This window comes from Lissotriton vulgaris, chromosome 10 (genome assembly GCF_964263255.1).
Source record: "Lissotriton vulgaris chromosome 10, aLisVul1.2, whole genome shotgun sequence".
Taxonomy (NCBI): Eukaryota; Metazoa; Chordata; class Amphibia; order Caudata; family Salamandridae; genus Lissotriton; species Lissotriton vulgaris.
Window position 1 is genome coordinate 1015445814 of NC_141698.1, and position 13666 is coordinate 1015459479.

General features: G+C 45.4%; 1 protein-coding gene across 1 annotated transcript; it reads right to left on the bottom strand.

Moving 5' to 3' along the window:
- Positions 1–200: 200 nt before the first annotated feature.
- On the bottom strand, positions 201–13398 carry LOC147689190 (phytanoyl-CoA dioxygenase domain-containing protein 1-like). The gene is made up of 6 exons (XM_086940022.1): positions 13269–13398; positions 11668–11884; positions 10568–10659; positions 8028–8167; positions 4676–4780; positions 201–308 (listed from the first exon to the last, which is right to left on the bottom strand). Exons 1-6 carry the CDS (start codon positions 13396–13398, stop codon positions 201–203), a joined length of 792 nt encoding a protein of 263 aa, XP_086796148.1.
- Between the last annotated feature and the right edge of the window lie 268 nt (positions 13399–13666).

A 13666-nucleotide genomic window follows, 5' to 3' on the forward strand; every position in this document is an offset into this window, starting at 1 on the left:
TTTTGGCCTACCATCCGAACATTATTGTAGACAATATTGAGGCTCACTGCAAGATGTTAAAAAAGAGGAAATACATATTTGAACCTATGGGGCTCCATCTGAGATCAGGAATGAACCTGCACCTTGCAGCAGCATGTTACTGGCAGTTATGAACTACATGAAGAGAGGAAGGAGTCTCCTGCTGATGCTCTGCAGAGTTGTCAGAAGGTCTTGGAGAAAAAGTTGGGTGCATGATCTGTAAAGTGCTGGAATTCATCTGTTCCTGCAACAAGCACGGTGGCGGGGAAGGATCGGGGGCGCTCGGGGTCCTGGAATCAGAGAGGAGAGAAGTGCATTAGAATGAGGGCACTCAGACGTGGGAGAATACAAGACCTTATCATAGAGGACCTACACTGGTGTCATGTAGAGAGGGAGAAAAGGGCATGATCAACCGAATCTCTAAAACGTGTACTCTGCAACAATAACTAACCATAAACCTTCCCTCTCTTTCAAAACTGTCTAAGAACCAACGCTAGCTAAATCCCCAAACTATCTAGCATTCAAACCTGCCTCTCTTATAGAACAACCTAACTACCCAAACTATCTAAATCCCCAAACTATTGAACCTTCAAACCTGCCTCTCTTATAGAACAACCTAACTACCCAAACTAACTAAATCCCCAAACTATCTAGCATTCAAACCTGCCACTCTTATAGATAAACCTAACTACCCAAACTAACTAAATCCCCAAATTATTGAACCTTCAAACCTGCCTCTCTTATATAACTAACAACCAAAGCGATCTAAATCCCCAAACTATTGAACCTTCAAACCTGCCTGTCTTATATAAACTAACAACCAAAACTATCTAACTCCCCAAACTATTGAACCTTCAAACCTACCTCTCTTATATAACTAATAACCAAAACTATCTAAATCCCCAAACTATTGAACCTTCAAACCTGCCTCTCTTATATAACTAACAACCAAAACTATCTAACATCCCAAACTATTGAACCTTCAAACCTGCCTCTCTTATATAACTAATAACCAAAACTATCTAAATCCCCAAACTATTGAACCTTCAAACCTGCCTCTCTTATATAACTAACAACTAAAACTAACTAAATCCCCAAACTATTGTACCTTCAAACCTGCCTTTCTTATATAGCTAATGACCATAACTATCTAAATCCCCAAACTATTAAACCTTCAAACCTGCCTCTCTTATATAACTAACAACCATAAGTATCTAAATCCCCAAACTATTGAACCTTCAAACCTGCCTCTCTTATATAACTAAGAACCAAAGCGATCTAAATCCCCAAACTATTGAACCTTCAAACGTGCCTGTCTTATATAACTAACAACCAAAACTATCTAACTCCCCAAACTATTGAACCTTCAATCCTACCTCTCTTATATAACTAATAACCAAAACTATCTAAATCCCCAAACTATTGAACCTTCAAACCTGCCTCTCTTATATAACTAACAACCAAAACTATCTAACATCCCAAACTATTGAACCTTCAAACCTGCCTCTCTTATATAACTAATAACCAAAACTATCTAAATCCCCAAACTATTGAACCTTCAAACCTGCCTCTCTCATATAACTAACAACCAAAACTATCTAAAACCCTAAACTATTGAACCTTCAAACCTGCCTCTCTTACGTAACTAACAACCAAAACTATCTAAATCCCCAAACTATTGAACCTTCAAACCTGCCTCTCTTATAGAACAACCTAACTACCCCAACTAACTAAATCCCCAAACTATTGAACCTTCAAACCTGCCTCTCTTATATAACTAACGACCATAACTATCTAAATCCCCAAACTATTGAACCTTCAAACCTGCCTCTCTTATATAACTAACGACCATAACTATCTAAATCCCCAAACTATTGAACCTTCAAACCTGCCTCTCTTATGTATCTAACGACCAAAACTATCTAAATCCCCAAACTATTAAACCTTAAACCTGCCTCTCTTATAGAACAACCTAACTACCCAAACTATCTAAATCCCCAAACTATTGAACCTTCAAACCTGCCTCTCTTATAGAACAACCTAACTACCCAAACTATCTAAATCCCCAAACTATTGAACCTTCAAACCTGCCTCTCTTATAGAACAACCTAACTACCCAAACTAACTAAATCCCCAAACTATTGAACCTTCAAACCTGCCTCTCTTATATAACTAACAACCATAACTATCTAAATCCCCAAACTATTAAACCTTCAAACCTGCCTCTCTTATATAACTAACAACCATAACTAATACTATCTAAATCCCCAAACTATTGAACTTCAAACCTGCCTCTCTTATAGAACAACCTAACTACCCAAACTAACTAAATCCCCAAATTAGTGAACCTTCAAACCTGCCTCTCTTATATAACTAACAACCAAAGCGATCTAAATCCCCAAACTATTGAACCTTCAAACCTGCCTGTCTTATATAACTAACAACCAAAACTATCTAACTCCCCAAACTATTGAACCTTCAAACCTACCTCTCTTATATAACTAATAACCAAAACTATCTAAATCCCCAAACTATTGAACCTTCAAACCTGCCTCTCTTATATAACTAACAACCAAAACTATCTAACATCCCAAACTATTGAACCTTCAAACCTGCCTCTCTTATATAACTAATATCCAAAACTATCTAAATCCCCAAACTATTGAACCTTCAAACCTGCCTCTCTTATATAACTAACTAAAACTAACTAAATCCCCAAACTATTGAACCTTCAAACCTGCCTTTCTTATATAGCTAATGACCATAACTATCTAAATCCCCAAACTATTAAACCTTCAAACCTGCCTCTCTTATATAACTAACAACCATAAGTATCTAAATCCCCAAACTATTGAACCTTCAAACCTGCCTCTCTTATATAACTAAGAACCAAAGCGATCTAAATCCCCAAACTATTGAACCTTCAAACCTGCCTGTCTTATATAACTAACAACCAAAACTATCTAACTCCCCAAACTATTGAACCTTCAATCCTACCTCTCTTATATAACTAATAACCAAAACTATCTAAATCCCCAAACTATTGAACCTTCAATCCTGCCTCTCTTATATAACTAACAACCAAAACTATCTAACATCCCAAACTATTGAACCTTCAAACCTGCCTCTCTTATAGAACTAATAACCAAAACTATCTAAATCCCCAAACTATTGAACCTTCAAACCTGCCTCTCTTATAGAACAACCTAACTACCCCAACTAACTAAATCCCCAAACTATTGAACCTTCAAACCTGCCTCTCTTACGTAACTAACAACCAAAACTATCTAAATCCCCAAACTATTGAACCTTCAAACCTGCCTCTCTTATAGAACAACCTAACTACCCCAACTAACTAAATCCCCAAACTATTGAACCTTCAAACCTGCCTCTCTTATATAACTAACGACCATAACTATCTAAATCCCCAAACTATTGAACCTTCAAACCTGCCTCTCTTATATAACTAACAACCATAACTATCTAAATCCTCAAACTATTGAACCTTCAAACCTGCCTCTCTTATGTATCTAACGACCAAAACTATCTAAATCCCCAAACTATTAAACCTTCAAACCTGCCTCTCTTATAGAACAACCTAACTACCCAAACTATCTAAATCCCCAAACTATTGAACCTTCAAACCTGCCTCTCTTATAGAACAACCTAACTAACCAACCTATCCAAATCCCCAAACTATTGAACCTTGAAACCTGCCTCTCTTATAGAACAACCTAACTACCCAAACTAACTAAATCCCCGAACTATTGAACCTTCAAACCTGCCTCTCTTATATAACTAACAACCATAACTATCTAAATCCCCAAACTATTGAACCTTCAAACCTGCCTCTCTTATATAACTAACAACCAAAGCGATCTAAATCCCCAAACTATTGAACCTTCAAACCTGCCTGTCTTATATAACTAACAACCAAAACTATCTAACTCCCCAAACTATTGAACCTTCAAACCTACCTCTCTTATATAACTAATAACCAAAACTATCTAAATCCCCAAACTATTGAACCTTCAAACCTGCCTGTCTTATATAACTAACAACCAAAACTATCTAACTCCCCAAACTATTGAACCTTCAAACCTACCTCTCTTATATAACTAATAACCAAAACTATCTAAATCCCCAAACTATTGAACCTTCAAACCTGCCTCTCTTATATAACTAACAACCAAAACTATCTAACATCCCAAACTATTGAACCTTCAAACCTGCCTCTCTTATATAACTAATAACCAAAACTATCTAAATCCCCAAACTATTGAACCTTCAAACATGCCTCTCTTATATAACTAACAACCAAAACTATCCAAATCCCCAAACTATTGAACCTTCAAACCTGCCTCTCTTATATAACTAACAACCAAAACTATCTAACATCCCAAACTATTGAACCTTCAAACCTGCCTCTCTTATATAACTAATAACCAAAACTATCTAAATCCCCAAACTATTGAACCTTCAAACCTGCCTCTCTTATATACACACACAGTTACGAGTAGAAATGCACGCACACAAACACACGTGCGTGGATGCACACACACAAACACATACAGTCCACACTGTTACTCTTGTCGTCTAATAATCCCACTGACACACATTCATACTCAGACAGTATGAAGGAGAGGATTGTACTCACCTCCACGGGGTAGGCTGTGGTGGGGACGTAGCGAATAACAAAGCCACATCTGCGTCTGTGGGACGTGTTGGGTTCACTGGCGTGGACTGTCAGCCCGTCGTGGATCTGACGAGAGAAATGTAGGATATGAGCCGTGCTTATCTGCCAAAAATGTAAGTGCCAGGGCCCAATGTATTACTCACTGGTCCACTGCAGCTGGCACTGCCCGCGTCACTTTTTTACCTTTAAGTTTTGTCATTTTTTTAAAGCTATGTTAAATCATTTAGTTCTCTACTAATGAAAGTTAGTTAAAAATACACACACACTGCCACCATATGGTGGTTTCTCAGACATATGTGGCTTTGTTTACAGAATTTTTTATTTGGGGGGGGGGGACAAGGGGAACCCATTAAATGGCCTGGGACCTTGGGTATCAAGTATTTTGAGGAAAACAAATGGTTCCCAGCATATACAAATAAAATTAAAGATAATATATAGACCACAATGGGCTGCTATATAATGCAAAAAACTCCCTTGCCCAGCCGGGCAGGGAATGTTTATTCAAGGAATAGTTTGTCTCAATGGATAGGTAAAACAAGTAACCAAAAACATAGAGGTTACTGTAAGGCACAGTCCTGTGCCGTACGTGAGAAAGGAAGTGAAAAGAACAGTGAGTGTAAACAATATCAGGCAAACAAAAGTGAGCTAACAGGCCACTGATACACATTCAAATCAACAGTGTGTCCTGGAGTGAATCTGCCATACAATAATAATACAAATTCTAAGTATGGGACACTCTAAATGCAGTCGACGGACGTTTCGATCCCTAGCTCAATCAAAGGGGGATCATCTTCAGGACTTTTGAAATAAAAAACATTTGCCTGAATGTAACCTTTAAGCATAAAACCGCCAGACTTGTGTCTTTTAGTGGGGTTTTTCTTTTTAGGATGTCTTCACTGGTTAAGGTAATAGCCCGACATCCATTTTAGATATTGAGTTCTGAGCCCAACTTCAGTGTTATGCAGCCGGGATGAGCTTCAAGTTGTGCATTGTTTTATCAATTCACATCAGACTTAGAATAAATTCCTTGGGAAATAAAATAATTGTCCCCGTTTCATGCGTTTATGAGAAATATGAGAAATTTCCTGCACCGAAAATGTTTCTATAAAAAGGTCTGAGTTGAGGACTATTTGGTAATATAAACTGTGCCCATTCGTTGGGATCAGCAGGATCGCTTCCCAACGCACCGCCGGCTCATCTACAGCCACCGGGACCTCGAGCGGACCTTTACATTTTTGGCCGCTTCAGAAGCCATCAGCCGTAACGGCCCAAATGTGATAGGAGCAGCACCGACTGCAGCTAAACTAGGAGCCTACAATTGAAATGGAAACCTGCATTGACCGAATGGGCACAGTTTATATTACCAAATAGTCCTCAACTCAGACCTTTTTATAGAAACATTTTCGGTGCAGGAAATTTCTCACATTTCTCATAAACGCATGAAACTGGGACAATTATTTTATTTCCCAGGGAATTTATTCTAAGTCTGATGTGAATTGATAAAACAATGCACAACTTGAAGCTCATCCCGGCTGCATAACACTGAAGTTGGGCTCAGAACTCAATATCTAAAATTGATGTCGGGCTATTACCTTAACCAGTGAAGACGTCCTAAAAAGAAAAACCCCAGTAAAAGACACAAGTCTGGTGGTTTTATGCTTAAAAGTTACATTCAGGCAAATGTTTTTTATTTCAAAAGTCCTGAGGATGATCCCCCTTTGATTGAGCTAGGGATCGAAACGTCCGTCGACTGCATTTAGAGTGTCCCATACTCAGAATTTGTATTATTATTGTATGGCAGATTCACTCCAGGACACACTGTTGATTTGAATGTGTATCAGTGGCCTGTTAGCTCACTTTTGTTTGCCTGATATTGTTTACACTCACTGTTCTTTTCACTTCCTTTCTCACGTACGGCACAGGACTGTGCCTTACAGTAACCTCTATGTCTTTGGTTACTTGTTTTACCTATGCATTGAGACAAACTATTCCTTGAATAAACATTCCCTGCCCGGCTGGGCAAGGGAGTTTTTTGCATTATATAGCAGCCCATTGTGGTCTATATATTATCTTTAATTTTATTTGTATATGTTGGGAACCATTTGTTTTCCTCAAAATATTTGTTTACAGAAAAGCACCGGAAAACACAGGCACAAATTAAGCACTGGATATGGGACAGAGAAAAGACAGGCAGCGCCTTGAGCTGCACCTCAAGGGGAAACTGAGTACATAGTCCTGAGGCACCCCAAGGAAATCTGTGAGTGCACAGCGCTGGTGCATCCCAGGGGGAGCTGTGAGTACACTGTGCTGGTGCACCTCCGGGGGAACTGTGAGTACACAGTGCTGGTGCACCTCGGGGGAGCTGTGAGTACACAGTGCGGGTGCACCCCGGGGAGCTGTGAGTACACAGTGCTGGTGCACCCCAGGGGGAGCTGTGAGTACACAGTGCTGGTACACCTCAGGGGGAGCTGTGAGTACACAGTGCTGGTGCACCCCAGGGGGAGCTGTGAGTACACAGTGCTGGTGCACCCCAGGGGGAGCTGTGAGTACACAGTGTGGGCGCTTCTCTATGGTAAGCTGTGAGTACACAGTGTGAGTGCACCCGGGGGAGCTGTGAGTACAGAGTACACAGAGTTGATGCACCCTCATAGAAAGCTGTGAGTACACAGGTTGGTGCACCGTCATGGGGAGCTGTGAGTCCACAGTGCTGGCGCACCCTCAAAGAAAGCTGTAAGTACAGGGAGGTACAGTACATGGGCACCCTTAAGGGGAGGTAGTGAGTACACAGTACATGGGCACCCTTAAGGTGGGGTAGTGGGTACACAGTACATGGGCACCCTTAAGGTGGGGTAGTGAGTACACAGTATATGGGCACCCTTAAGGTGGGGTAGTGAGTACACAGTATATGGGCACCCTTAAGGGGGGGGGGGTAGTGAGTACACAGTTCTGGGGACCTTTAAGGGGGGGTAGTGAGTACACAGTTCTGGGGCACCTTTAAGGGGGCTGTGAGTACACAATTCTGGGACACCTTTAAGGGGGGTAGTGAGTGCACAGTGATGGAGACAAAAGGCTCATTATGGGAAGGGCGGTGCCATAAATTGATGGATGTCTTGGCCCCGCCCACTTCCCGGCTGCCTCATTTATAAGTGGGGGAATCACTGGTCTGCCTGACACCCACAATGCACCGGGCTCAAGTATCATGGCTTTTCATGTTACTTCATAACGTTGCAGTAACCCCTTGCTTGTTTGCCTGTGGGAATAACCACAACTGTGAGACATGAGTCCAGGAAACGACAGAGCGCTGTGAACTCACCGACATCTGCCCAGCCTCAAGAGGACACTCCACCGCCTTCTCTACATCAACCAGGTGCCGCGGAATCTCCTGATTGGTGGACAGCATGTTTCCGGGGGTCATTGCTGTGCGGTGCTCCAGGACACCTTGTTTGTGACTTCCTGCAGAAGAAAAGAGGGTTGGAGTAAGGGGGGCACTGATTCCTGGCCTGGGTACTCATGCAGTCCCCGCCTCTGTCTAAAATGAGGTGTCAGCACGGGCCACACCCACAATAATTATACACACATTTACCTTTAATTATCATGCGTGGTAAAGGCATCTGCGTGGTAAAGGAAGCGTGGTGAAGGCATGCGTGGAAAAGACTGTGTGGTAAAGGCATCTGGGTTGTAAAGGAAGCGTGGTAAAGGTTGCATGGAAAAGACTGCGTGGTAAAGGCATCTGCGTGGTAAAGGCATGCATGGAAAAAACTGCGTGGTAAAGGCATTTGCGTGGTAAAGGAAGCGTGGTAAAGTTATGCATGGAAAATACGCGTGGTAAAGGCATTTGCGTGGTAAAGGAAGCGTGGTAAAGGCATGCATGGAAAAGACGCGTGGTAAAGGATGTTTTTCATCTAACAGAGGACTGCGGCTTCTAAATAAAGAGAGAGCCATCTCTGAACACTAGAACCCCGCGAGGACCCCGGGGATCTTTCATCCACGCCTCCACAGCCCGCAGGAGTCTAGCCTCTGACACTAATCTGGGTGAAGATTGAAGGCTCCTACTAGAGCCCTGTCTGGCCAACCCTGTCCAATATCACTCTTTCAAGGCAGTGGTGCCCGTGTTTACAGGCAAAGACATCTCTGCCTGTAGAACCATAAGCAGCGTCCCTCTGTTAGGACCTCGTGTCCCCCCGCTCCAGCTGTACAGTAAAGCACGGGTCAGGGTTTGATTGGCTTTGAAAAAAGTTGGCCCGAGCACCCTGAAAAAAGAGCCCCACATTTGCGGATTGCGGGGAAGATTACAAGGACTGGCGCATCCCTGCAGATTAGCAGTGATGCGCCAGTAACAATGCGATTCGCAATTCTCCTTGCGCCACCACGGATGCGTCGCATTTACAATGCAGCACACCGTGGCGCAGGGATAGACAGATGCGTGTCGCATCTGATGGTGTAAGGTCGGTGCATGGCTGGAGTCATGTCGCAGGCGCAACGCTACTCCAGCAATGTTCAGGGACCGCCCATACCTAACGTGCTGGTCCACTCCTTACGCCTGCTTCAAGCAGGCGTAAGGTTTCGTCGCAGCAGCCTCTGAAAAATGACACCGTCACTTTTACGAGGTTTTTTCCGACGGAACGCCCACCCTGACGCAGGTTTAATGTGGTGCAGGGCTTCACAACGTGACACATCTCCCTAGATGCGTCAGGTTGTAAATAGGTCGCAACGTGGTGCATGGTTTACGCCGCCGCTGAGTCACAGAAGTGACGCAACAACGGCGTAAATGTGACGCAATTGACTTGTAAATCTGCACCCGTCTTTTTTTAAAACATTGCTTCAGTGTTTTAAGTGTTATAAAAAGAAGTTGGGGGATTTCTATAAGAGAGGTGTGTTTTATCTTAACTTTACTAAGATTTAAAAAATGCGATGATTGTTGCTAGGACTCTGTGTTGTTGGAATAGTTTACACTGGTGAACCACACCTGAATATAAGTGAGGCCACTTAAGCTCAGCCCCCTGACCCTGCTCAATCTGCATACATTAATGGGCGGGGCCAGCCGGAGACTGGGAATGATACCTCCGCCCCCTTGGTAAAAGGGGGGTAACGGAGGTCCATCTGCCTCCGCAAAGGCTGCTCAGGCCCCCACTGGGTGGAGCAGCATAGTCATCCCATATCGGCCACCACGCTGCCCAAAAAAGCGGCCCACAGCTGCAACTCAGATACCAGCCCATCGCCCATGGCCCGAGAGCCCCCTTACCAATCCGACCCTGGCACGGATCCCTCTGATCACACTGGGGCGCTCGTACATAGCAGCATGAACTTGCTTCATCCTGAGATATAGTTGTGACCCACATGGTGCTGAGGGCGCCAGGACCTGTGTGGAGCCCGCGTTCTATCTCCAGACTTTCTGTACAAAGACAACATCCCTGTGTCAGGACAGCAGTGGACTCCGATAGAGAAGTAGACAATTTGTCAACACCACTGAGTCAAGGCCCAAGGGCTTCAACAATATTAGCCTGCTGCACCCCTGCTTGTCTGGACTCTGACTCATTGTGAATGAATGCACCGTCTTCCATTCTGTGTAACTCTCTCCCACATCCCTATGTCGCGACATGGAGGCTCCTTGGTTAACAGATGGCCTCCCCTGCTGTATAGTCCTGTCCCAGATCCCTATGTCACGACATTGGGGCTCAAGGTAAAGAGATGGCCTGTCTATCTCCCATGCTGTGGAGCCCTGTCCTAGATTTCTTATTTGATTACATTGGGGCTCACCAGTAGAGTATTAGCCCATCCCCCATTCTCAGCCAATCAGTGTTACAGCTCCAGGCTGTTGTGATGCATGCATTGACTATGGGAATTTATCCATACCTGGAATAACCTGCAGGACACCATTCTCTGCGTCTACGTCATCCAGGGCAAGCCACACTGAGGCCACCGGGCCCCCCTCGAAGCCCCAATACCTGGAAGTAAAAGGAGGAGGACACTGTCAGCCAAACATCGGCAGACCCCGGGGCAAGAGGATGGCGCATGAGGGCACAGGATGGCACATGACAGGATGGCACATGAGGGCATAGAATGGCACATGCGGGCATAGGGTGGCACATGAGGGCACAGGATGGCACATGAGGTCACATCATAGCACATGAGGGCTCAGGATGACACATGAGGGCACAGGATGGCACATGAGGGCACAGGATGGCACATAAATGTATAGGATGGCACAGGATGGCACATGAGGATACAGAATAACCCATGAGAGCACTGTATGGCACATGAGGGCAGAGGATAGCACATGAGAGTACGGGATGGTACATGAGGGCACAGGATGGAACATGATGGTACAGGATAATACATGAGAGCACAGTATGGCCCATGAGGGCACAGGATGGCACACGAGGGCACAGGATGGCACACGAGGGCACAGGATGGCTATTGATGACACAGGATGGCACATCAAGGCATGGATTGCACATTTTGATACATGAGGGCACAGGATGGCATATGATGGCACAGAATGGCACAAGAGGACACACAATAGCACATGAGGGCAGAGGGTGACACATGAGGGCACAGGATATTATACAAAGGGCATAGGATAACACATGGAGGGACAGGATGGCAGATGATGGCACAGGATGGTGCATGAGGGCATAATAAGCCACATGATGGCACACGAGGGCACAGGATGACACAGGGTGATGTGTGTCTGGTAGTGCAGCCAGCCTTATGCTGTCATGTACTGCCTAGATGAAAGATGCTGTAATCTATGCTGTGTGTACACCCCGCACCGCCCTGTGTATTTAACACCACATGGTGCCCACCAGGTAGCCTGTTATTCAGACCTCACCAGGCTGAGGGGGCAGGAATGCCATCCTTTGACCTTACCCATGAAGTACAAACAGACACATCACCCCTGCTGAGCCCTCCCCTCCCCCACCCTGGAGCCAGCACCCCGCAGTCTGACTTACTTGATGTCCTGGTGCCAGGCCACGTAGGGGGCGCTGTTCCCTCGGTGGGGCACGTCGGAGGCCGGGTATTTACAGATGAACCTGGAGTCCAGCAGGACCACGTGGGGCCCCAGCACGGCGGTGATGGCCTGGAGGGTGTGCGGGTGGGTGGCGAGGCCCAGCACCCACGGCAGGCGCAGGTGGGCGTTGTGCAGACTGTACTGGGCGTGCTCCTTCCCTGTAGGGTGAGAAAGGAAAAGACACACAGATGATGGACGGAATGCAAAGCAAATCAAACATTCACCCCCAGTCAAGAGGTCTGGGTTCAATCCATCGTTCTTTTGCTCACCTTGCCACCCCAGTTTAGACCCAGCCTACAGGGGACACAAGGAGGGGGGTTAGTCTCTACCCCGAGAGGCCTCTAAACGGAGGGGCTTATATATGGGAATGGTGGCACCGAGCAGCACAGCAAAAAACATTCCTGCGCCGTCCTGCGCCACTGGAAAAGGCAGGAACGCACCGCATTTATCCAATACGGTGCATTGTTTTCCTTTCTCCCTACGCTGGCGCCGCTTCTGCAGCCTAGTGTCAATGCTGGCACCCTTGCACCATGGTGCAGCACTGCCTGTGTTACAGGCAGGATTGTTTCAGCGCAGGAGGGGACACCTTACAGCATATAAACAATCCATAGAGGCATTTTCATCATTCTAAGTGAGCTGCAGAATGCACACACATGGAAAGTTAAAAACAAGTAGAAATAAAGATATTTCTCCTCTTTACAGCCACCATACACAAGACACCAGCAACATAAAGCAGATACAGCCACCATACACAAGATACAACCAACATAAATCAGATACAGCCACCAGACACAAGATACAACCAACATAAATCAGATACAGCCACCAGACACACGATGCAAGCAACATAAAGCAGATACAGCCACCATACACAAGATACAACCAACATAAATCAGATACAGCCACAAGATACAACCAACATAAATCAGATACAGCCACCAGACACACGATGCAAGCAACATAAAGCAGAAACAGCCACCAGACACAAGATACAAGCAACATAAAGCAGATACAGCAATCATACTCTTGACACAGCCACCAGACACAAGCAACATAAAGCAGATACAGCCACCAGACACAAGATACAAGCAACATAAAGCAGATAAAGCCACCAGACACAAGATATAAGCAACATAAAGCAGATACAGCAATCATACTCTTGATACAGCCACCAGACACAAGATACAACCAAATAAAGATATTTCTCCTCGTTAGGCCTCACCTTGGGAGCCATAATATTTTAACACATTCCTAGATTTACAAGACCTTGTAAATCTGCGTCAAAAACGATGAGTTGCGACACCCTTCGCAACGCCCATGGAACGCCTTCCGGGCGCAGAGTAACGCAATGCAGCGATTTGCGCTGCGTTGCCTTTCTCCATATTTGTGAAGCTGCGCAGGGCCACGCAGGGTGGCTTTGCGGAGCTTCATAAATTTGGCTTGGGGCTTTGCCTCGTGCATGTACCACTTAGCATGACGCAAGCATGACGCAAGGCCCTCATAAATAAGCTCTAGAGATAAGGCTGCCCTCCCTGCACCTACCAAACTCCTGCTCCAGCTCCTCGAAGGCCCTCCTGGCGCCCTCCAGCTCCTCCGGGTCCAGCACTGGCACCGCCGTCAGGAAGCCCCGGGCGTCATAAAGGGTCTTCATGTGCTGAGGGTCCGCCTCCATGATGAGGGCGAGGACTCGGACCCCGCTTCTTGTGCAAGGGATGGGGTCTGCCGCCGGGCTCCTGAGAGCTGAGCCCCAGATGTGGATATGTTCCTCTGGGACCGGACTCCAGATGTTGCCCTTCACCTCCAGAGGTGCTGATTCTCCAGGCGTTTTCTTCTGGCTCCCAAGACGCAGGTGCTCCAGATGTGGCCCTGTGGCTCCCCAGGTGCTGGAGATTCTGTACCCTGGTATTCAAGAGCTCCAGATGTGAGTGTTTCCTCCTGCC